The 25,081-nt window shown below is 42.4% G+C and overlaps 1 protein-coding gene across 2 annotated transcripts in view; it reads right to left on the bottom strand.

Annotated features, from left to right (window-relative positions):
• The window catches only part of galntl6 (polypeptide N-acetylgalactosaminyltransferase like 6), a 1,051,879-nt gene that overhangs the window by 569,240 nt on the left and 457,558 nt on the right, over window positions 1–25,081 (bottom strand). For both annotated transcript variants that reach the window (XM_052019321.1, XM_052019322.1), the window contains exon 3: window positions 3,222–3,360. In XM_052019321.1, coding sequence (XP_051875281.1) covers window positions 3,222–3,360 — 139 coding nt within the window. The remainder of the gene's footprint in view (window positions 1–3,221; window positions 3,361–25,081) is intronic.

The following is a 25,081-nucleotide window of genomic DNA, read 5'->3' as shown; positions in this document are numbered from 1 at the left end:
ATGATATGGCATTCCTTCAGCCTTCATGCAATAAAGATCAGGATATCTTTGTAAATTCTAAACTGCTGAAGCTCCCATCAATTTAGGGATTTCCTTTGATTATACTAGGAAAGGGTTCTGCTGAAGAAAAGGAATTCACCAGAAGCAAACTTTTGGATTTCTGCTTTTGACTGTGCTGTATATCCTTCAGGAGGTGTTGTCAGTTGTGAAGGTGAACAGTTTCACTGTCATTAATACTGCAAAGAACAGGCCAATAGGTTTCATGTGACACTGATGCTGCAGTCAACTTCAGGTGAAGCTAAGCTACATGAGAATAAGTTTCAGCTGAAACTGGAGTGACTTAGTGCATGCAAAAATGAACTGCAAGCACTTTAATCCTACTGTGTGAAGTCAACATGGGTTTTGTGAAAGGGATATGGTGTTTGAGCTATTTACTGTAGTTCTTTGAAGAAGAAATAGATGCTGTGGATAAAGTGAGTGTAAGGTGCCACAGTACTGCAAAAAAAAACTCATGGTGAGGGAGGTAACATCTTGGTATGGTAAATGTTAACATGAAAAAAAATTTACGGATACAACATGGAAACTGGGCCTTTGGCCCAACTCATCCATGCCAAGTATGGTGCCCACCAAGTTACTCCCACTTGGCCACATCCCTCTAAACCCCTCCCATCCATGCCTGCCTCAACCACTTCCTCTGGCAGCTCATTCCACATACGCTCTACACTGTTTGGAGAAGTTGTCCCTCAGGTCCCTTTTAAATCTTTCACTTCTCACCATAAACCTGTTCCCTCCAGTTTTTAGTTCCCCTTCCCCTGGGAAAAAGATTATGTGTGTTCACCCTATCTATACCCCTCATGATTTTATACACTTCTATGAGATCACCCCTCAATCTCCCTCATTCCAAGGAATAAAGTCCTAGCCTGCCCAACCTCCCCCTATAACTCAGGCTCTCAAGTCCTGGCAGCATCCTCATTAACCTTCTTGCCACTCTTTCCAGTTTAATGATGTCTTTCCTATAATAGGGTAAACCAAAACTGTACACAATACTCCAAATCATAAATGGGTACATTTTTCTGGATGTAATGAGGGCTGTGCTGTTGGGATCAGTGCTGGGGCCACAGATTCTCAAAATATCTAGAAAAGACTTGGATGAATGCAGCAAAGGCAAATCAATTAGTGACACAAAGATAGGTAGGCAAGGGAGTTGTGAAGAAGACAGAGGGATATTGATAGCTGAACTGAGTGGGCAAAGAATTAGTAAATGGTGTTTCAAATGAGAAGTGTGAAATTACTCAATTTGGCTGGAAACAAAAAGAATATTTGCTAAATGGTTATAGTTTGTAGAGTTTTAATTTGTAGAGGGATCTGGGTCTCCTATTGTTCATTTGAGATGGCTAGTATGTAGGTAGAGCAAGTCTAAAGGGATGTTATTGTTTATTGCACAGGGAATTGATTGCAAATGTTGGGAGGATCTACTTCAGTTAAATTGGACATTGGTGAGTGTTGTGTTCAGTATCAGTCTCCTTGTTTAAGGAAGGATGTAACCTCCATTGGAAGCAGTTCAGAGAAAGAATGTCCATCTGATACCTGGAATGAATGGATTGTCTTGTGAGGAACAGTAGGACAGACTAGACTTGTATCCACTAGAATTTAGAAGCACGAGGGGGACTTGACTGAAACATACAAGATCCTGAGAAGAGTTTACAATGTGGATGCAGAGGGGATTTTTTTTTAAACTTGGAGTATCTTGAACTAGGAATCACTGTATAAAAATAAGGTGTCACGCACTTAAAACAAAAATAGGAAGAAATTTCCTCAGAGGTGAAATTTTGGAACTCACTTTAGTAAAGAGTGGTGGAAGCAGAGTCACTGAATATTTTTAAGGCAGACATAGATAGATTCTCGATAAGCCAATGGCTGAGAGGTTACTGGGGACTGTTATATTTGTTCTTCATCAAGAGACAAACTTTGAGCGGGTTTAACATCTGAACATTTTATTAACTAACCACAGACTGCTCGTTTTCCCTCTCTTTTTACAGCCACTTTCTGTTCCCCCATGTGACCCCTTTGCATTGCCTACTGGGAACTGTAGTTCTTTATTATAACTACATAATAACACTGGCACAGATGAGAATGCTGAATTGAGGTTACTATCTGATCAACCGCAATCTTATTAAACAGAAGAACAGGCTCCAGGGGCAAGTGACCTCCTCCTAATTCGTATTTTTGGATGTAATTGACAAGAAGAATGAATGCAGACACTTGCAGAGAAAGGAGAAAGACCAGTAGACAGACAAGAGATCCTTTAGCCTCTGATAATGGAACTGCAGGCATTGGAGAGGACATTCTGTAAAGGAGCCAATTCCACATGGAATAGCTGTGGACATCATCAGAACTTTAGAAGACTAGCACCTTAGTGGCTAAGTTAATGGGCTGTAAAGTTAAAGGCCTAGATGTGAGACATGTTCAAATCACAACGCAGCATCTGGACAATTTAAATTCAGTTAATTAAATACATTACAAGGCTTGTGCAACTGATGGTGACCTGATGCAATCAGATTGCTGCAAACTTTCACCTGGTTCACTGATATCCTTCACAAAGAGAAACCTTCTATGATTACCCACACTACCCTACATATGAATACAGTAAGGATTTAACCTACGTGCCAGTAATGCCGCTGCAAGCAAGTTTTTCACTGCACATAAACTCAACTTGAATGAAATGTTCCAGCAGGCTTCTAAGTTCAGGGGCAATAAGACATGGATAGTAACGTCAGGTAATACCAGTCCTACACACACTCTATGAATGGATTAAGGGGAAAAATTCTTCATGAGAATGGAAGCCAACTTTTTTTTCTTCAACACAAAGTTCTAATCGATCCTCATGTTCCCTAGGATGTAAAAGGCTTACGTGAAGAAATACTATGATGCTGGATGAACACAGCAGGCCAGGTAGCATCCATGAAGAAAAGCCTGTTTTTCTCCACAGATGCTGCCTGGCCTGCTGAGTTCCTCCAGCATCATTGTGTTTTTCATCCAGATTCCAGCAACTGTAGTCCTTTGTTTCTCATGAAGAAATACTAACTTGCTTTCTGGTACAAATGTATGTCATATTAAATTCCTTAATAACCATGCCTTTACTCTTTTGTATTCTGAACAATGAGTGAAAATTAGCCTGAGGGGAAGCAATTGGGGCAAATAACCTCCCCATTTTTACTTACTTTGGATGGCGGATGTCCGGCAGAGAGCGGTCCAAGGCGATGCTGTTACTGACGTAGATGTTGAAGCCATTTTCCTTGTACACGGAATCAGACTGATCCTCCTCCGCCAGTGGATATGGCTTCCCGTGTTCACCCTTTCCTGCAACAAAGATTGAGATCACTAGTCTGCTCGACAGATAGCTCCAGGGTAGGCTTAGCCCCTCAGGCCCACTCTACAGCCAAGGCAGGGAAAATTATCAAAAGCAGGATAACCCCTTGGAGGGGAAATTAAAGGATGGCTAACAAGCTAAGTGGGGAGGGGAAGTTAATTGGAGTCAGATAATCCATCAGGGGGAATTAATCAATGTTGGACAAACCTGCAGGAAAAGTAATGGATACATGACCACCTATCTAGGGGAAATTAATGCATCTCAGACAGCCCAAGAGAGGAAATTAATGGGCAGAGGAGAAGCTGATGGAGAAATTAATGGGTGTAGGAAAGCCCACTGGAAGGAATTAAAGGGTAAAGAATAAGCTACTGGGAAGTAATTCATAGATGTAGGAAAACACAATGGGGGATATTAATGTGCAGGACAAGCTGGGGGTGGGGGCTAATTAACAAGCATGGGAAGAGCAAGTGGGTGAAATTAGTTGATGAGGGATAAGCCATTGGTGGAAATTAATGGATGTAGAACAAGCCAATTGAGTCCCTGCTCATTTTCACAGTCTATCTTCTCTGAATGTGCTGATACCTCAATGGGACCCCTGGTGGTAGAATCGTCCCTTGTACAACTTCAGCACTATTAAGATGGTAAAACAGCACAAGGCACTTTGCAAGATTGCTATCAAGCATGGATGGATCAAGCACGGTGGTGTAGCGGTTAGCGTAACGCTATCACAGCGTTAGCGACCCAGGTTCAATTCCGGCTGCTGTCTGTAAGGAGTTTGTACATTCTCCCTGTGTCTGCGTGGGTTTCCTCCGGGTGCTCCGGTTTCCTTCCACATTCCAAAGACATATGGGTTAGGAAGTTGTGGGCATGCTATGTTGGCACCGGAAGCGTGGCGACACTTGCGGCTGCCCCCAGAACACTCTACGCAAAAGGTGTATTTCTCTGTGTGTTTCGATGTACACGTGACTAATAAAGGAATCTTAGCTTATCCAGAAGTGTGTTTGACTGAATGCTTAACAGAGGAAGGTTAAGATTTAAGGAGTGAATCCAGAGCTTAGGGCCTCGACAGTTTAAGATACGGCCACCAATGATGCAGCAATTCAAGTTGGGGATGTGTGAGAGAGCAGAATTAGAGGGCACAGTTAACTCTGAATGTTGAACAAAATTTTGAAGATGGGCAGGAGGAAGACAGTGGAAGGATTGAAAATAAGAGCGAGAAAATTAAAGAAGATTTTTGGGTTAGGTGGATGTTGCTGGATTCAACTGGTTGCAAGTTAGGACATGGGCAGCAAAGTTTTAGATGAAATAACTCACAAAGGGAGTGAGATAAGAAGGGGAGGCTGGTTAATCCAACAAAGGGTGATCACCAAACTGGATCTTTCTCTGTAGGGTTGCAAACTCTCCAGAATTATCCCGTAGCCTTAAGGAGTTGAGGACTTTTATCCAGGATATGGCTTCAAGCAACTGAGGAGGAAAGACCATTGGGAATTTAAGCAAAGTAATGCTTCTGGTTTTGTAGCTTTGGGAATGGTTTCAATAATTATCATCATGTTCGAGGTTCTGGCTATAAAGTTTGCTTTGTTAACTGTCAGGATTAATCTCATTGGGTAACATTCTGCATGGCTATAGGAACCTCCAGTGACCCGGGTTTGATCCTGACCTCCAGTCCTGTCATTGTGGAGTTTATACTGTCTCCCTCTGACTGCATGGGTCTCCCCCCAGGTGCTCCAGTTTCTTCCCACATCCCAAAGATATGCAGGTGGGTAGGTTAATTGGGCATTTTAAATTACCCCTAGGGTATTTGGGTGGTAGGGGAATTGGATGGAGTTGATGAGCATGTGAGAGAGAATAGGTTACTAAGAGATAATTGGGGAATTGGGTTGATGGGATTGCTCTGAGAGCTGGCATAGACTTGATGGGCTGAATGGCCTCCTATGTCATATTAAAAAAAAATTGGGAACTCGAGTTTGGCAACTTTATTTCTACCTGGGTTCTTGTTCCTTCCTGGGAGACTACTGGAGTCATCGACATTCCATTCCCCAACCATCTGCCCCCATGGTTGTAGTTTGCTGTAATCTCCTGCCTTTAAGTTAGTTTTACCATGTGTTTCATCTCAGTGATGTCACCAGCATGACCGGGTCTCTATTGTTACAAAGTGCCAGGTGAAGGTCAAGTGCTTCCTCCAGGGTCATCTCATGGGCAAAATTGACAAATTGCGACACCACCAACCTCTCGCTGAGCCCTGCCGTCACTCCCAAGCACTCCCATAGTGGATCAGTCAGTCAGATTTCACAGAACATGGGCATGTATGGCAAATGTCCTTGACCTGAATGGATTGCTTGGCTATTTAAGAGTTATTCAGATTGCTGTGGGTCTGGAATCATGTATGCCATTATAGGTAAGAGCAACACAACTAGTGGAGATGTTACCTTGTAGCTCCAGTGACTCAGGTTCAATCTGACCATGGGCGCTGCCTGTGTGGAGTTTGCACATTCTCTCTGTAACTGCGTAGGTTTCCCCCAGGTGCTCCAGTTTCCCCTCACATAGAGTCTTGTAATAAGTACACGGATAGGAAAGGTTGAGAGGGATACGGGCCAAATGCGGGCAGATGGGATTAGTTTATGGTGGGCACCTTGTTCAGCATGGACGAGTTGGGCCAAAGGGCATGTTTCCATGCTTGTATGAGTCCATCCTGAACAAGGTGCCCAGCTAAACTAATCCCATCTGCCTGTGTTTGGCCCATATCCCATGTAATTATCCAAATGTTTTTTAAACATTGTCATTGTACCTGCCTCAACTACTTTCTCTGGCAAAGGCATGTGGGTTGGTTGGTTAATTGGTCACTCTACATTTTACCACTGTGCATGAATGTGTTGTGGAGTCAGCAGGGAGAGTTGATGGAAATGTGGGGAGAATAAAATAAGATTAGTTTAGCATGAGTCCAGCTGTGTGCTTGAGGGTTGGTGCAGACTCAGTGGAACAAATGGCTTGTATGATTTTATTATGTCATGCATTTTTATAACAAGGTAAGATAAGATATCTTTATCAGTCACATGTACATTGAAACACACAGTGAAATATATCTTTTGCGTAGAGTGTTCTGGGTGCAGCCCGCAAGTGTCGCCACGCTTCCAGCGCCAACATAGCACACCCACAACTTCCTAACCCGTACGTCTTTGGAATGTGGGAGGAAACCTACGCCCCGGAATTGAACCCAGGTCGCTGGCGTTGTAATCGCAATACACTAACTGCTACACTACCATGCCTGCCTGGTAGTTTTATGGATGTCATTATTGAAACTAGCTTTTCCTTGAAAAAAAATCTGAATTCCTTCTAATTACTTATAAATAAATTCCCCAGATATCATTGTGGGATTCATACTCATGTCTCTGGATCAATAGTTCAGAACACTGGTCCAATAACTCGTCCAGTAACTTAACCAGTACATTATTCACCCCATTCCATTCTATAATTAATTGAATTCTCTTTTAAAAGTGACAACTGAATCATTTCCATCCCATTGTCAGGCAGTGCATTCCGGATTGACATATTCTCCTCTGTCTTTGTCTCTGCTTCTGTTGCTAAATACTCGATTCCACTTCCCAATTTCTTTTTTTGATCTTCTAACAGTCTGTTAGACCAGAGGTTAGACCACGGACCTCTGGTCCGTGGGCCCCTGGGGGTCCACGGTGGGTCGCCAGGGGGTCCACAAGCAAGCCAAGAAAAAAAATGGAAAAGTGACCTGTTACAAAGACGTAGCTTACTTACTTGCTCCAGTTTTCCACTATTCAGAAAATCAGCCATATCTATTCTATCTGTTATAGGCGACAATCTTAAAGACTTAGACGGTGTTCCCTTCTGGTAAGCTGCCACTTAATATTCGATTTGTGTAGTCAGAGTAGTCAGTAGTGTTCACTACTCACTACTATTCTGTTGTGCACTGTAGTGTTAGCAAGACTGAGTGACGTTGTTGGTGTGCCTTAATAATATTGCTTACTTACCGTGCATTTACGCCACAGTGACGTCACTGTTAAACGAAAAGTGCACAAGCGTGTAAATTTTAGATTAGTTTTGATAATTTTGTTTGTCAGTAATAGTAATTAAACTGTCCAGCGTGTATTGCTGAGTGTGGAGAAATTTCTGAAGAGAAAAGCTGACCAGAAACTGGAAGATTCTGATGACGAAGGGGATAAGGGTGACCGAAAGAGAAAACAATGCAAGTACGATCCAGAATACATTTCATATGGCTTCATCGCAGTGGGGACAAATGCAGACCAACCTCTCTGTGTTATGTGTTTGCAAACACCGTCCAACGATACAATGAAACCAGTGAAATTGAAGCGCCATTTAACATCAGTGCATCCAGGTATTGCCAGTAAGCCAAAGGAATATTTTGAGTGGCAAAAGGAACTGTACCTCAAGCAGAAAGGCAAAATGACAGCCTGCGCCACTGTACGTGAGAAGGCTCTTCATGCATCATATTTGGTAGCATTACGAATAGCACGTTCCAGAAAGCCTCACACAATTGGAGAAGAGCTTATACTGACTGCAGCAGTAGATATGTGCGAAGTTGTACTGGGAAAAGAATCCAGTCAAAAACTGAAAGCCATTCCACTGTCTGATAAAACAGTAAGCAGAAGAATTGGCGACATGGCGGAAGATATACAGAGCCAGCTGATAGCACGTCTTCAGCAAGTCAGATTTGCGATTCAGCTCGATGAAAGTACTGATGTTGCCAGTGCTGTGCAGTTGTTGGTTTACGTTCGATATTGCTGGGAAGGAGAGGCTTTGGAAGACTTTTTGTTTTGCAAGGCGCTCCCAGGGCGTACAACCGGTGAAGAACTTTACCGTGTGCTTGACACATTTTTTGTACAATCGGCATTGGCATGGACACAGTGTATTGGAGTATGCACAGATGGTGCTGCCACAATGACGGGACGGAAGTTGGGTCTAGTTGCACGAGTGAAAGAAGTAGCCCCACATGCAGCAACAACCCACTGCATGATTCACCGTGAGGCTTTGGCTGCAAAGGATATGGATGAAAATCTTGCGGATGTGTTTTCCACGTGCATTAAAATTGTTAACTTTATCAAAGCCAGGCCACTCAATCATCGTTTGTTTGAAAACATATGCCATGAAATGGAAGCCGAGCATAAGCATTTGTTGCTGCATACAGAAGTCAGATGGCTGTCACGAGGCCACGTTGTGCAACGTGTATATGAAGTGTGAGATGAACTGCTCATTTTTCTAAATGAGCGTAACGGATCATTGGCACAGTTCTTGACAGATGAGACGTGGGTTTCCAGATTAGCTTATTTTGCAGATATTTTCAACATCTTGAACAGCTTAAATCTATCATTGCAAGGAGCTGGCTCAAATGTTCTGAAAACGCATGACAAAATCAATGCCTTCCAGAAAAAACTCCGTATCTGGAAGGGAAGATAAGAGCAAGGTGTCTATGATATGTTTCCATTGCTGGCTGACTTTCTGACAGTGAACGAGACCAAGGCAGAGGCCATTGCGAGCACCATTTTGAACCATATTCAACAGCTGTGTCATTATTTCCATGAGTATTTCGGCAACAATAACATGAGCATGTTTGATTGGATTTGAAATCTGTTTTAATGCATGCTTACTGATTTAACTGGATGTGAACAAGAAAAATTGGCTGAACTGTCATCTGACAGGACTTTGTGCTTGCAGTTCACTGTTGTCGTTCTGGATAGCATGTTCCCAGGAGTATCCACTGCTGTCTGGCAAAGCCGTCAATGTTCTGTCACCATTTGCAACCACTTACTTGTGCGAAATAGCACTTTCTGCAGTCACTGCCATGAAAACCAAATACAGATCAAGACTGAATATTGAGGATGACATATGTGTATGTTTGTCACACATGGCACCACGTTTGGACAAACTCTGCAGTGCAAAACAGGCACAACCTTCACATTGAACTGAACACTGAAAGACACCACTGGTAATTATCGGTGATTGAAATAGTCACTATTTCAATAGGGCCTATGTGCAGTAATTTAAGTGTTGTATGCATGGATTATTGATTGTTTGATTTTGTGGGCTTTGGGGGTCCGCCAGAACAAGGACATTTTGTGGGGGGGCGCAGCATGAGAAAGGTTGAATACCACTGTGTTAGACAACTCACATCTCTTGGACTTGGGTGATATTTGTAACAAATAATTGGAAAGTAGCCATCATTTATAAAAGATGCTGGTCAGTGTATCCAGTTATCAAACAGTTTTCCAATCCAAATCACAGTTCGACTAAAATCCCACAACCAAGTCTTATCATTGGCACAGGTTTGTATTTGCTGCTCTTTTGATGAGATTAAATCTAAAGTTAACAAATCATATACCTCCTCCAGTATCTGGTGAGGTTCTACACGGATGGTGATATCTGACACTGTACCAATAAATCTCAACTGTAAATCATGAATTTATTCCATTGAATAATTGCAGACACCACAAACACTCTCAGCATCTAAAATCAGGAACAATAATCTGATCTAGAAATAACAACTAACCTACAGATACTGGAAATCTGAAATTAATGCAGGTTGTGCTGGAAATAACCAGCAGACCAGGCAGCATCTGTGAAGAGAGAAACACAGTTAACTGTTCAGGTGAATGATCATCATAATCATTGACTTGAAACATTCCCCTCAATGATTAACAAGGAACAGGACTAATTTACACATCCTATGCTGCACAATTACACCTGTACCTGGGTGATGAACAATGGACCTCCATCGCTCTGTACGACTGAACTCAACAATTCCAAGTAGCCCCAACAGTCCAGAGCATTTTACGGCAGGTAAGGTAGCCTTTGGCCTTGCCGACTCCTTGCTAGAGCAATTCAAATCTGATCTTGTTGATCTGTATCTTCTCCAGTTTCAAATGTTTGTCCAACTGTCCCTAAAATATATCATTGTCTTCCCACAGAGTATTCAAGGCTCCCGTGTAAAGAAATTCTTCTTCTTTGCTCTCCTTTCTTTCAGTGACGACTTCAAGCTGATGACCGTACATCATTGACTCTCTATTTAGTGAGAAAACCTTTCTGTATTGCCTCTTTCCAACTGAAGGAAGATGTGAAATATCTTCTCATCCTTGAATAGAAATGGTTGTGGTCATGTAAGTTTCACATCTTTCTTTGACATTATGGTGAATTAACGATGTAAGCTCTCTCTGACTTCAATATCCTTTCAATAATGGGGTTTTTAAAACCACACACATTATTCTAACTATGACCTTGATTCAAACTATTTGATCATCAGTATTTCCGCCAGCAACAGGGCTGGTTCCTCAGAAGACATGTATTTAAAATAATTGGCAGAAAAAAAAAGCCGGGGGTGTGGGGAGGAGAATTTTATTTTAAAGTCAGCAAGATGTTATGATCTAGAATGTGCTGCCTGAAAAGGAAGTGGAAGAAGATTTAATAGCGATGTTCAAAAGGGAATTGGATAAGTACTTGAAAGGGGGAAGTTTGCAGAGCCATGGTGAGAGCAGAAGTGAATAAGTCTAATTGGATAGCTCTTTCTAAGAGCCAGAGAGGATCCAATGAATTATCTGGTCTCCTATGTGATATAGTTCTATGACTTTTTAAAAAAATTGTATGGGATACAAAGGAGTTACAGCACAGAAATAGGCGATTCAGCCTGGCCAATTCATACCGTCTCAGGAAAGCAGCCAACATAATCAAAGACCCCTCCCACCCCGGTCATTCTCTCTTCTCCCCCCTCCCATCGGGCAGAAAATACAAAAGCTGGAAAACACGCACCACCAGGCTCAAGGACAGCTTCTATCCCACTGTTATAAGAGTCCTGAACAGATCTCTTGTACGATAAAGATGAACTCTTGTTCTCTCAATCTACCTCATTGTGACCCTTGCACCTTATTGTCTACCTGCACTGCACTTTCTCTGTAACGGTAACACTATATTCTGCATTCTGTTATTGTTTTCCTTTTGTAGTACCTCAATTTACTTATGTTAGGAATGATCTGCCTGGACAGCATGCAAACAAAAGCTTTTCACTGTATCTCAGTACATGTGACGATAATAAACCAATTACCGGTGTTCATGCTTCACTCAAGCCTTGGCCTATCTTTCCTCATTTAAATCCATCATCTTAAATTTGTTTTCCTTTTCCCTACCCATGTTCACTTCACTTTAAACAAATCAATATCACTTGTTTCAACTGCAGCAAAACTCTGTTCATCCGGCATGTTCAGGACTCTGGTCGTGCCAGGGTGGCAGATTTTCTGGACTATTGGATGCTATTTTGTTAAAACAGCATGTTTCTAGTTTATTTATTTTTCGATGTTTCACAGTAACATTTCAATGAACCAGGTAAGTTTAAAGGGAGCACAGAAAGCAAAGCTTCAGTAAGTTTAAAGGCAGACACAAGATGCTGGAATCTGACACGGTGGTGTTGCAGTTAGCATAACGTTATTACAGCGCCAGTGACTCAGGTTCAATTCCGGCCACTGTCTGTAAGAAGTTTGTAAGTTGTCCCCACGTCTGCGTGGGTTTCCTCTGGGTGCTCCGGTTTCCTCCCACATTCCAAAGATGTTCGGGATAGGAAGTTGTGGCATGTTATGTTGGTGTTGGAAGTGTGGCGACACTTGCGGGCTGCTCCCAGAACACTCTATGCAAAAGATGTATTTCACTGTGTGTTTTGATGTACATGTGACTAATAAAGATATCTAAATCTAAATCTAAAACAATCTGATGGAGGAACTCAGCGGTTTGAGCAGCATCTGTTGGGGGGGGGGGGGGGGGGGGATGAGGTATTGTTGATGTTTCAGGTCAAAATCCTGCATCAGGATTAAGAAAGGAGAGGCGAGATAGCCAGTATAAAGAGGAGAGGGGGAGTGCTGAGACAGGGGCAGAAAGGGAAACAAGACAAGGTAAGTTTCAGGGAAGTGCAGGAAACAGAATGAGGTGGGTTTAAAGGGAGTCTGGGAACCAGGGCCCCGGTAAGTGGACAGGGAGTGTGTCAAACATCATTTTCTATGCAGAGAGCAGTCGGTGCCTGGAACATGCTGCCAGGGGAAGTGGTGAAAGTAGATAAAACAGCAATGTTAAGAGGCATTTAGACAGGCACAAGAACAGACTGGGAATGGAGGGATTATAGACTATGTGCAGGCAGACGTGCTGTTTAAATGGACATTACAATTGGCACAGACATCATGGGCCGAAGGGCCTGTTCTTGTGCTGTACTATGTTCAATCACATGGAGAGCCAGATACTGAACCATCAGGACTTCCGAATGGTTGGATAGCAGGTAATGGGAGTTTTACTGTATTTCCAGTGGTAGTAATTTTGATAGTCTCACCACCCATTAGATAACAAAGTTTCTTATAAATTTCTTATTGGATTTATTGGTCACTATCTTATATTGATGACCTCCATTTGTGCTCTGCCTACAATTGGGAAGATCATCTACATCCATTCCATCAAAACAGTTTTAATGATCTCTATTAGATTGTGTGTCACCCTTCTTTTTTGTGAGGATATGTATGTCCTCACTTTTCCAGTATCACCCCTTTAAATCTTCTCTGCACCATCATCGAGTGTCTCAACATCCTTTCTACAACATGTGTCCAGAACTGTAGGCTACCGTCAAGGATTAAACAGAACAAATTGGAAAAGAACAGCAGTTTAGGCATCATCACTGCAGAGAGAAAGTTTGAGGAGACCACTCACCTGAAACATTGAGGCTTTTTCTCTCTCGATAGATGCTGCCTGACCTGTTGAGTATTTCTAGCATTTTCTGTTTTTACTTCAGATTTCCTGCATCAACAGATTTTTCTGTGATTTCAGTACTCTAAGGGTGGCTGGTGAAGCATTTCAGTGTGGTTGCTATGTGGTTTCACTGTGGTTGGTGAAGGTTTTCCATAACTTCCCCATTTTTGTCCGTATCTCTGGAAATACTGCACCTTCACCTAACAACTTATTCCATTCCTTGTAAAATGCTTGGCACATCTTGAATGAAGTTAAGTAAATTTATTTGTGTTTTGCTTTCATCTCATCATCTTTAATCCATACCTCCTGACAACAATGTGTTAACAATACCTATCACAAACTTGAAATATTGAGCCCAAGAACACAAGAAAATAGGAGCTGAAATAGGCCATCAGGCCCTTTAAGCCTGTCCCACCATTTAATATGATCATGGTTGATCTGTGCTGGCCTCAGCTCCTCTTCTGTGCCATTTCTCCATACTCCTCTAATCCTCAATTGATCAAATATTTATCCACCTCCATTTCAAATACTTCTGATGATCCAGCTTTCACTATCCACTGAGGTAGAGCATTCCACAGATTCACCATCTTCTGTGTGAAGAGATTTCTCTGATCCACAATTTAAAAAATCAGCCCCTTATGTCCCCTTGTTTGAGACTCACCCACTTGTGAACACATCCCGGCATCTACTCTGTCAACACACAAAGGGATGAACCAGATGGTCACTTTGACACTTCTACCTATCACCTCCCAGCTTCTTACATTATTCCCATTCTCCCCCTTTCCCATTTGCCAATCGCCCCCCTCTCACCTGGATCCACCTATCACTTGCCAGATCTTGTTCTTCCCCTTCCCTCCACACCTTTTTATACTGGTTATCTCCCCTCTTTCTTCCCAGTCCTGATGACCCAAAATGTCAACCGTCTATTTCCCTCCATAGATGCTGCCTGACCCGCTGAGTTCCTCCATCTTTTTGTGCGTTGCTCCAGATTTCCAGCATCTGCAGTCTCTCTTATATCCACTTTGTCAAGGCCACTTAGGATCTCATATGTTTGAATAAGGTCACCCCACATTCTTCGAAACTCCAAGGAATACTATTTAGTCTCTCTTAGTAGGACAACCATCTCATCCCAGGAATTAGCCTAGTGAATGTCCTTTGTACTCTTTCCTACGTTATTATATCTATTTTTATGTAAGGGAACCAAAACTATATGCAGTATTCTGGGTGAGGTCTCACCAACACCCTATACAATTGTAACAAAACCTCCCTATTTTTAAACTTCGACCCCTTGCAACAAAGGCCAAAGTGTTGCTTGCCTTCTTTATAGCTGTACCTGCCTACCAAAATTTTGTGATTCATACTCTAGAAAACCTAGATCCCTCTGTACTTCACTTGCAGCCTCTCTCCATTTAGATAATAATTTGCCTTTTGATTTCTCTTTGAACTCCATTTGCCAGTATTTTCACCTCAGTAATGATGTCAGTGAGCTGGAAAGGGGTCAGAAAGGATTCATGAGGATGGTACCAGAACTGAACAACTTGAGATATAAGGAGAGACTGGATAGGCTGGGACTTTTTCCCCTGGAACATTGGAGGTTGAGGAGTGACCTTATGGAGATATATAAGATCATGAGGGGCGTCGAAAAGGGGAATGGTCACAAACTTTTTCCAAGGGGAGGGGAGTCTAAACTTAGAGGGCTTAGATTTAAGGTGAAAAGGGACAAATTTAAAAGGGACCTGACGGGCAACTTTATCACACAAAGGGTGAATGGTATATGAAACGAGCTGCCAGAGGTAGCTGTAGAGGTGGGCACAATAACAATACCCAACTCCTCCAACAATACCCAACCCACCAAAAGACATTTAGCCAGGTACATGGATAGAAAACGTTTAGAGGGATAAGGGCCAAATGCAGGCAAATGGGACTAGCTTGGACAGCATGGATGAGATGGGCCAAATAGACTGCTTCTGTACTGCATTACTCTATGACTCTATCTATAACCCGCTGCAGAATCACTGTATTATAATCACACATATATTCTTATCCACCTACTTTTGTATTATTGGCAAATTTGGAAACCTTACATACTGTTCCTGCCCCTGGATCATTAATGTAAATAATGAACAATTGTAGGCTAAGAACTGATCCCTGTGGTACTCCACTAGTTACCTCTATCAGGTCTGAAAAGGACCCATTTATTCCAAAGGAAATGAAGCATCCAGGTTTTTATTAAGGCCAAGAGAAAAACATTTACCAAATTATTTTTCTTTCACAGTCCATACTCTCCTGTGGCCTTCCATTTGTCCAAGGTTATGAAGAGTTTTACAGTTCCAGTGGAAAGAAGCTGTTTGCTCCGCAAATGGGTTGGTCACTGGGGGCAACCACTTTCATGTAATTGGACAAAGGGGAAATGAGGAGAAATATCTTCACATGGAGGTCTGTTAAAAGCTACAGCACGTTGGCTGAATAGATTCCATGAGAATTCTTAATCGGCAGCTGGGTGTACTTACAGGGAGTAATTTGCAGCACTTTGGGTTGGAAAAGCTAAATGGATTGGGCTCTTCTGAATAGTCATCACAGGCACATTATACAGAATGGCTTCTCTCAGTGTTATAAGATCCTTTAGCTGAGAATTTGGGCCCACCTGCACCTGATTTACATGCAAATCATTCATAACAGCCATTTGGCACATGTTGTAATGTGAAGTGACTTCCCAGTGGCAGTCTTGTTGCCTGGGAAGTTGGCAGATCCAGGCACGATTCACCTAAGCATGGTTTGAACATATAGAACATATTGCTGGCATTGTTCACACATGTTATGGCTTCATCAGTGTGTGCGATACTTAGCTGCGAACAACCAACAGAAATTGGAGCATAATGTGCAAGCTACTACTTGCATTTATTACTCACAGCAAGGAAGAGAGCATCAGGTCAGCCTGAGGCATGAACAGGAGGATCCAAACTGTATGTTGATGTGTTACTGCTTCATTATCTGCCTGAGTTTTCAGTGCTGTACCCACTTGTCACATCATTGCTGATTTCACAGACCTACAATGTCATGCACTGCACAGTTCTGAAGAAGGGTCTTTGAACTGAAATGCTGATTGTTTCTTTCTCTACAGATGCTGAGTATTTCCAGCAGTTTCTATTTTTATTTCAGATTTCCAGCATCTGCAGAGTTATTTTATTTCCATTTTCTTGTCAGCTCTGTCCTTGGTTTCTCCTGTTAACAAACCCAAAACCAGTGAAAGTGCTGAAAACTACAAGGTCAGGAAACTGCAGGCGAGTGAGCCTGACATCAGTGGTGGGAAAGTTATTGGAAATGATTCTGAGAGACAAGGTTTATTTGCAATGGGAATGGTAAGGTCTGATTAGGGATAGTCGGCATGGCTTTGTGTTGGAAATCATGTCTCACAAGTTTGAGTTTTTTGAAGAGTATTGGCAAAGGTTTGGCGGTAGACATTATCTACATTGACTTTAATGAGGCCTTTGACAAGATCCTGCATGATAGGCTGGTTGGGAAGATCAGACCACATAGGATCCAGGGTAAGCGAGCCATTTGGGTTTTGATTTTCTATTTTGATTTACATGTATTGGTAAATTAAATTGTGAATTGGTTTGTCATTGTCACATGTATTGAGATAGAGTGAAAAACTTTGTTTTGCATGGCATCCATACAGATCATTTCATCACATCAGTGCACTGAGGTAGTACAAGGGAAAACAATAACAGAATGCAGAATAAAGTGCTACAGCTACAGGGAAAGTGCAGTGCAGGCAGAGAATAAGGTGCAAGGTCATAATGAGGTAGATTGTGAGGTCAAGAATCCATTTTATCATACTAGGAGAACATTCAATAGTCTTATAACAGCTGGATAGAAGCTGTCCTTGAGCCTGGTGGCACGTGCTTTCAGGCTTTTATATCTTCTGCCTGATGGGAGGGAGGAGAAGAGAGAATGTCTGAGGTGGGTGGGGTCTTTGATTATGTTTGATGTTTTACTGTGGCAGTGAGAAGTGCAGACAAGAGTCCATGGAGGGGAGGCTGGTTTACGTGATGTGCTGAGCTGTGCCCACAACTCTGCTGTTTCTTGCGGTCTCGGGCGGAGCAGTTGAATACCAAGCCATGATGCGTCTGTATAGGATGCTTTCTATGGTGCATCTATAAAGATTGGTGAGGGTCAAAGGGGACGCCGCATTTCTTTAGCTTCCTGAGGAAGTAGAGGATTGCAAAGATAAAGAGTGATCTCTCGGTGAATAATGAGCATATGTGTTGCAGAGGTATGGGTCACCCATGGCACTGGAGGGCAATCATGAAGAGGGGCTATTGTGGTTGCCATGTAGAGAGCTCTTTAAGGCACTGGCCTGCTTCCTGGAGGTAAGGGTGCAGAAGCTGTGATGTCTGCAGGAAACATGCAACAATCATCTCCAGACAGTGAGAGGTTTAGATGGGGTGGAGTTTGTTAGGTGTGTTCAGGAAGGGTTCTTGACACAATATGTAGATAGACCTACAAGAGGAGAGGCTGTGCTTGATTTGGTATTGGGAAATGAACCTGGTCAGCTGACAGATCTTTCAGTGTGAACATTTTGGTGATAGTGATCATAATTCTATCTCCTTTACATTAGCACTGGAGAGAGATAGGAACAGACAGACTAGAAAGGCGTTTGCTTGGAGTAAGGAGAATTATGAGGCTCTCAGGCAGGAAGTTGGAAGATTAAATTGGGAACAGATGTTTTCTGGGAAAAGTACAGAAGATATGTGGCAAATATTCAAGGGGTATTTGTGTGGAGTTCTGCATAGACATGTTCCGATGAGACAGGGGAGACACGAGAGGATACAGGAACAGTGGTGTACGAAGGCTATAATAAATCTAGTCAAAAGGAAAAGAAAAGCATACAAAAGGTACAGAGAGCTAGGTAACGTTAGAGATTTGGAAGAGTACAAGGCTAAAAGGAAGGAACTTAAGAAAGAGATTAGGAGAGCCAGAAGGGGACAGGAGAAGGCAGGCAGGATTAAGGAAAACCCCAAGGCATTCTACAAGTATGTGAAGAGTAAGAGGATGAGATGCAAAAGGATAGGGCCTATCAAGTGCAGCAGTGGGAAAGTGTGTATGGATCCGGAAGAAATAGCGGAGGTACTTAATGAATACTTTACGTCAGTATTCATTATGGAGAAAGATCTAGGGGATTGTAGTAGGGACTTGCAGCGGCCTGAAAAGCTTGAGCATGTAGATATTAGAAAAGAGGTGGTGCTGAAACGTTTGGAAAGCATCAAGTTAGATAAGTCGCTGGGACCGGATGAGATGTACCCCAGGTTGCTGTGGGAGGTGAGGGAGGAGATTGTGGAGCCTCTGACGATGATCTTTGCATCGTCGATGGAGACGGGAGAGATTCTGGAAGATTGGAAGGTTGCAGATGTTGTTCCCTTATTTAAGAAGGGGAATAGAGATAGCCCAGGGAATTATGGACCAGTGAGTCTTACCTCAGTGGTTGGTAAGCTGATGGAGAAGATCCTGAGAGGCAGGATTTCTGACCATTTGGAGAGGTATAATATGATTAGGAATAGTCAGCATGGCTTTGTCAAGGGCAGGTCCTGCCTTACGAGCCTGATTGAATTTTTTGAGGATGTGACTAAGCACATCGATGAAGGGAGAGCAGTAGATGTAGTGTATATGGATTTCAGCAAGGCGTTTGATAAGGTACCCCATGCGAGGCTTATGGAGAAGGTGAGGAGACATGGGATCAAAGGGGACATCGCAGTGTGGATCCAGAACTGGCTGGCCCACAGAAGGCAAAGGGTTTTTGTTGAAGGGTCGTATTCTGAGTGGAGGTAGGTGACCAGTAGTGTACCTCAGAGGTCTGTACTGGGACCCTTGCTCTTTGTTATTTTTATAAACGACCTGGATGAGGAAGTGGAGGGGTGGGTTAGTACGTTTGTGGATGACACAAAGGTTGGGGGTGTTGTGGATAGTTTGGAGGGCTGTCAGAGGTTACAGAGGGACATAGATAGGATGCAAAGTTGGGCTGAGAAGTGGCAGATGCAGTTCAACCCAGATAAGTGTGAAGTGGTTCATTTTGGTAGGTCAAGTATGTTGGCGGAATATAGTATTAATGGTAGGACTCTTAGCAGTGTGGGGGATCAGAGGGATCTTGGGGTCCGAGTCCATAGGATGCTCAAAGTGGCTGCGTAGGTTGAGTCTGTGGTTAAGAAGGCATATGGTGTATTGTCCTTCATCAATTGGGGAATTGAATTTAGGAGCTGAGAGGTATTGTTGCAGCTATATAGGTCCCTGGTCAGACCCCACTTGGAGTATTGTGCTCAGTTCTGTTCACCTCACTACAGGAAGGATGTGGAAGCCATAGAGAGGGTGCAGAGGAGATTTACAAGGATGCTGCCTGGAATGCGGAGCATGCCTTATGAAAGCAGGCTGAGGGAACTCGGCCTTTTCTCCTTGGAGAGACGGAGGATGAGGGGGGACCTAATGGAGGTGTATAAGATGATGAGAGGTATTGATAGGGTAGATAGTCAGAGGCTTTTCCCCAGGGCTGAAATGGTGGCCACAAGAGGACATAGGTTTAAGGTGCTGGGGAGTAGGTATAGAGGAGATGTCAGGGGTAAGTTTTTTACTCAGAGAGTGGTGAGTGCATGGAATGGGCTGCCGGAAACGGTGGTGGAGGCAGATATGATAGAAACTGTTAGATAAGTATATGGAGCTGAGTAAAATAGAGGGCTATGGGTAAGCCTAGTAATTTCTAGGGTAGGGACATGTTCGGCACAGATTTGTGGGCTGAAAGGCCTGAATTGTGCTGTAGTTTTTCTATGTTCTATGTTCTAATCAGGATGAAAATAACCAAATGATCTTTTGAAGGTAATTTTTTTCCAATTTTGCATTTCCAGGGCTGTCAAGTGTAGGTACTTGTTTAGAGCACTAAATAGAGTTAAAATGCGATTGCTAATCATGCGAATTTCAATTGATTGCTTGCTGGATGGAGGTCCGAACCCAATGACAGTATTTTTCACTTAACCCAAGCATCTATTCATTATGTGCGACTTGGCGCAGTTGGGTCTGTAATCAGGTTAAGGCAAGGGCATTGCTGGGCTACACCTTAACCAGGACAAATCCCAAATTCTCCTGATGAACTCCCACCCAGCATGCATTGTTGGCCAGGCTGGTCTTTGTTCCCACATCCCATTTCCCTGAGAAGCTGCAGTTATAAGACTATTGAACGGTTCCCTAGTACGATAAGATAGACTCTTGACCTCACAATCTACCTCGTTATGATCTTGCACCTTATTATCTGCCTGCACTGCACTTCCCTGTAGCTGTGACACTTTACTCTGTATTCTGTTATTGTTTTTACCCTGTACTACCTCAATGCACTGTGTAATGAATTGATCTGTACGAACGGTATGCAAGACAAGTTTTTCACCGTAACTCAGTGCAAGTGACAATAATAAATCAATACCAATATCAATACCAATACCAATATCAATGATTGAGTGGCTTGGCAGGTGACTTCAGAGGGTAGCTAAGAGTTAACCACAATGTCTTGAAGCTGAGGATGCATCTGTGGACCATAGTAGATTTTGTCTCCTGAAGGACAATACTGGAACTGTCTTTGTATTTTTATATCAATTTGAGTGACTTTACAAAGCATTTCAGCACCACATTTTGAAACTAAAGCAAATTCTCAAGATGCCACACTTGGTTTCAAACTTGCTTTGCCTGCACGGCTGTAATAACTGCAAACAATGATCCTGAACTGGGACTGACTAATTGAATACAGAACTTGCTGATACAGATCCTGTACTGAGATTGGTTAGTGCAATATGGAACCAACCAGTTATCCTCAACTGGGATTTGCGAATTCAGTACAAAACCTGCCAATGGTCCGGAACGAGGATTGACTAACTCTGTACAAAACCAGTCAATGAGTCTTAATTGAGATTGGTTAACTCAATGCATAATCAGCCAAAGATCCTGAATTAAGATGGTCTAATTCTTAGTCCCAGGGGCTTAGATGGGGCAGAATTTGTTAGGTGCATTCAGAAGGATTGCTTGGAACAATGTATAGATAGCCAGACAGGGAAACGTCCATAGTAGTCCTTGTAATGGGGAATGAGCCTGGTCAGGTGATCGAAGTTTCAGTGGGGGAACATTTTAGCAACAATGATCGTAATTCTGTAAGTTTTAAAATATGGATAAGGATAAGACTGGTCTTCAGGTGAAAGTGCTAAGTTGGGGGAAGGCTCTTGAGGAATATAAAGGAATAAAGACAGAACTTAAGCAAGGAATTAGGAGGGCTAAAAGTGGCCACGAAAATGCACACTCTAAATTGCTGCTTATATGTAGGTGACTGGTAGAATCTGGGGATTGTTGAAGAGGATGTGTGTTTAATGTAGGATTAATGTAAATGGGCAGTTTATAGTCGGTATGCACTCAGCGGGCCAAAGGCCCTATTTCCTTGCTGCTTCTCTCTAAGACTCTATGACCTAACCATGGTCAATCTGAACCCAATCCAAGCCAGAGTACATGTATGAAAACCAAATTACCGCAGATGCTTGAAATCTGAAATAACAACAGACCACAGATGCTGTTTGACCTGCTGGGTATTTTCTGTTATTACTCCTGAGTGTTTCCAATAAGTTTCAGACCCGATTCAATCATTTTCAAAATTATAACAATCTCAAACACAAGGTTGACCTTCTTGAGAATGAGATACATGGTGTAATATCAAGCAAAGCATTCAGATGTAGCTTCTAGTCAGGGGGTCAAATGAACGTTGGCCTTTATTGCAGAGGGAATAGAGCATAATGGTAGGGAAGTCCTGATACAACTGTTTAGGGTTTGAGTGAGATCACAGATGGATGATGAGTACAGTTTCAATCTCCTTACTTAAGGAGGGATGTACTTGCATTGGAGGCAGTTCAAAGAAGATTCACCAGATTAACTCCTGGGATGACGGGGTTGACTTACAAAACATGGGTTCATATTCATTGGAAAATAAGAGATAATCATGATTATGTAGGAGGTTGACAGTGCAGATCCTGAGAGGAAACTAAAAGGCAAAAAATTACAGGTGTTGGAAAACTGAAATAAAAACAGAAAATGCCAGAAATTCAGCAGGTCAGGTAGCATCTGCGAAAAGATCAAAGATTTTAGGTCAAAGGTTGGACAAACTAGGGTTGTTTTCTCTGAAGCAGCACTGAGGGGAGACCTGATAGAAATTTATAAAATTATGAGAGGCAAAGAAAGGGTAGACAGCTCGTATTTTTTTCCCAGGGTTGAAATGTCTAATAGTAGAGGGCATGCATTTAAGGTGAGAGGGGGAAAGTTCAAAGGAGATGTGCGGGGCAATTTTTCTTTTACACAGAGTGTGGTGGGTGCCTGGAATATATTGCCAGGGGTGGTGGTAGAGGCAGATGCAATAGAGGCATTTACGAGGCTCTTAAATAGGCACATGAATATATAGGGAATGGAGAGATATGGACCATGTGCAGGCAGAAAGGATTAGTTTAGTTAGTTGTCATTAGCTTAATTAGTTCGGCACAACATTGTAAGCTGAAGGGCCTGTTCCTGTGTTGTACTGTTCTATGTTCTATATTCTATGTTCTAGGTTCTATGTTCGATGACCCTTCATCAGAACTGATGTCAAGATGCAGAGGATGTTTCCCCGTATGTGGGAATCACAAACTAGGAGGTATGATTTTAGAATAAAAGGTTGCACATTTAAGACACAGAGGAGGATGAACTTCTTCCCTCAGTGGTTTGTGAGTCTTTCAATTCTCCACCCCAGAGAGCTGTGAGGCAGCGTTATTGAATATATTAATGGCTAAGGGGCAGATTTTGATCTGCTGAGGTGTCAAGGGTTATGGAGAATGAGCAGGCAATTTGAGCTGAGGCAAAAATCAGATCAGCCCTGATCTTATTGAGTAACAGAGCAGGTTTGAGCAGCCATAAGGACTGATCTTGCACCAACTGATTACATTCTGGTGTTCGAATCATCTTGACCTGACGTGACCTGACTCAGCCAGAACCTCAACGCATTGGACAATAAACCCAACCGGAATCCAGCACATGTCGTCGGCTTCTGTTGGGGTTAGATCAGGTCAGGCCGCCTCCACAATGGAGTTTTTATCCTGTGGGGAGTTGTTAAGACCTGGAATACATTCTGTGAATGGACGGTGGAAGCAGATTCAACAGGAACCTTCTGAAAGTAATGACGTAAACACAGAGAAAGAAGAATACATTCCGGGAATTTGAGGAGAAAGCAGAGAAATTCGTTGCTCAGTAATACTGCTGGAGGACCTTCATCAGGCTCACTGAAGCAGCATATCTCCATCTGCATTGGGTTACTACTTGAGGTAATACAAGGGAAAGCAATAACTGAATGCAGAATGGTAGTGTAATGAAATGATCTGTATGGACCGCATGCAAAACAAGTTTTTGACTGTACCTCGGTACATGTAACAACAATAAACCAATTCCAATTCCATTTCTCAAGGGCTTTACTGTTGAACAATATATGTCAGCCTCGGTAGCGATGCCCATGTTCTGAAAATGAGCAAAAGAAGAAGTAGGTCACCTGCCTTCATCAGAAGCACAGACACCCTTTGTGTACTGGGATTGGCAGTGTGATGGTTAAGATAATGGACTATCAGCTCGTGTTCTGGACCATTGATCCAGACCTATGAGCTTAAGTCCCACCATGACAGCTAGGGAATTCAGATTCAGGTAATTAAAGTAATCTGGAATTTAAAACAAAAGTTAGTAAGCTTGAAGCTGCTGGATTGTTGTAAAACACCGATCTGATTCAGTGATGTCCTTTCGGAAAGGAAATCTGCTGCCTTTCCCCACCCTGGTCTGTACATGACTCCAGTCCCACTGGTGAAGTTGACTCTAAACAGCCTTTCTCAGTTCAGGGGCAATTGATGGGCAATAAATTTTGGCAATCCCAGTAATGTCCACATCTCGTCGACAAATAAATAACAAAGAAAGACTTTCTCTGTCCTGTTTGACTTTGCAATTTTAGCTGAAATGACCCACACCTCAAGGTTTAGCGACACCTTCAACAACAAGGTTGAACAACACACCTCAAGGTTCAGCGGCACTTCTTCCCCACTGTCATCAGGTTCTTGAACTGACCTGAAAAACTCTAATTCTGCCTCGGACTATATTTTTTCTCTCTCCACTAGCACTAATGTCGTCATGTTTATTATGTTGTATAAGTTGTGTATAATTTATCTTAATTTAAGTCTACGTTAAACCCTGTTTGTAACATACTGTGCTACTGCTGCAAAAAGCTAATTTTCATGGCAGTTATACCCTGGGTATGTATGCCTATGACCATAAGTTTGAACTTGAGCTTGAAGTTCAAACTTATATCCAAATAGGTCCACATAAATAATTTTGTTCTTACAAGTGAATTAAATGCATTTGTTTAAAGCCATTATAAAAGTTACTGTGAATATATCAAATATATCTTGCAAAATTAAATCCTCAACTTCTGTTTTGTAGTTAAATATCAATGCTTGTGAACCTGACATCTAATATCATAGATATTTAACATATAACTTGGTGAATATGGTTTAAACAATTACTTAGGAGAAAGAATTGGCTTTAAAATCCATGGGATGTCAGTGCTTAATATAATCTGAGCTCACTTCAATCACTTCTTACCTTTGTAGAAAGAAGGTCATACATACATGTTAACAGTTCGTTATCCTGAGAGGGGACAGGGGTTAAAAGAAGAATTTGAAATGGCTGATAAATACTTTTTAAAATTTAACCTTGTCAAGTAAGTTAATAGTCATGTAGACTGACCCCTATTAATCTTTTGGGAGCTCAGGGAGACAGGTGCAATGGGAAAACATATGTAGGCTAGAAGTTCACCATTAATTTATAAGCAATCTGATGAGCCGACACAACGGGAAAGGTAATGACAGAAGCGTGGACGTC

This window comes from Pristis pectinata, chromosome 7, assembly GCF_009764475.1.
Source record: "Pristis pectinata isolate sPriPec2 chromosome 7, sPriPec2.1.pri, whole genome shotgun sequence".
Lineage (NCBI taxonomy): Eukaryota > Metazoa > Chordata > Chondrichthyes > Rhinopristiformes > Pristidae > Pristis > Pristis pectinata.
The sequence above is the reverse complement of the archived record's forward strand: the minus strand, read 5'-3'. Positions and strand labels throughout refer to the sequence as shown.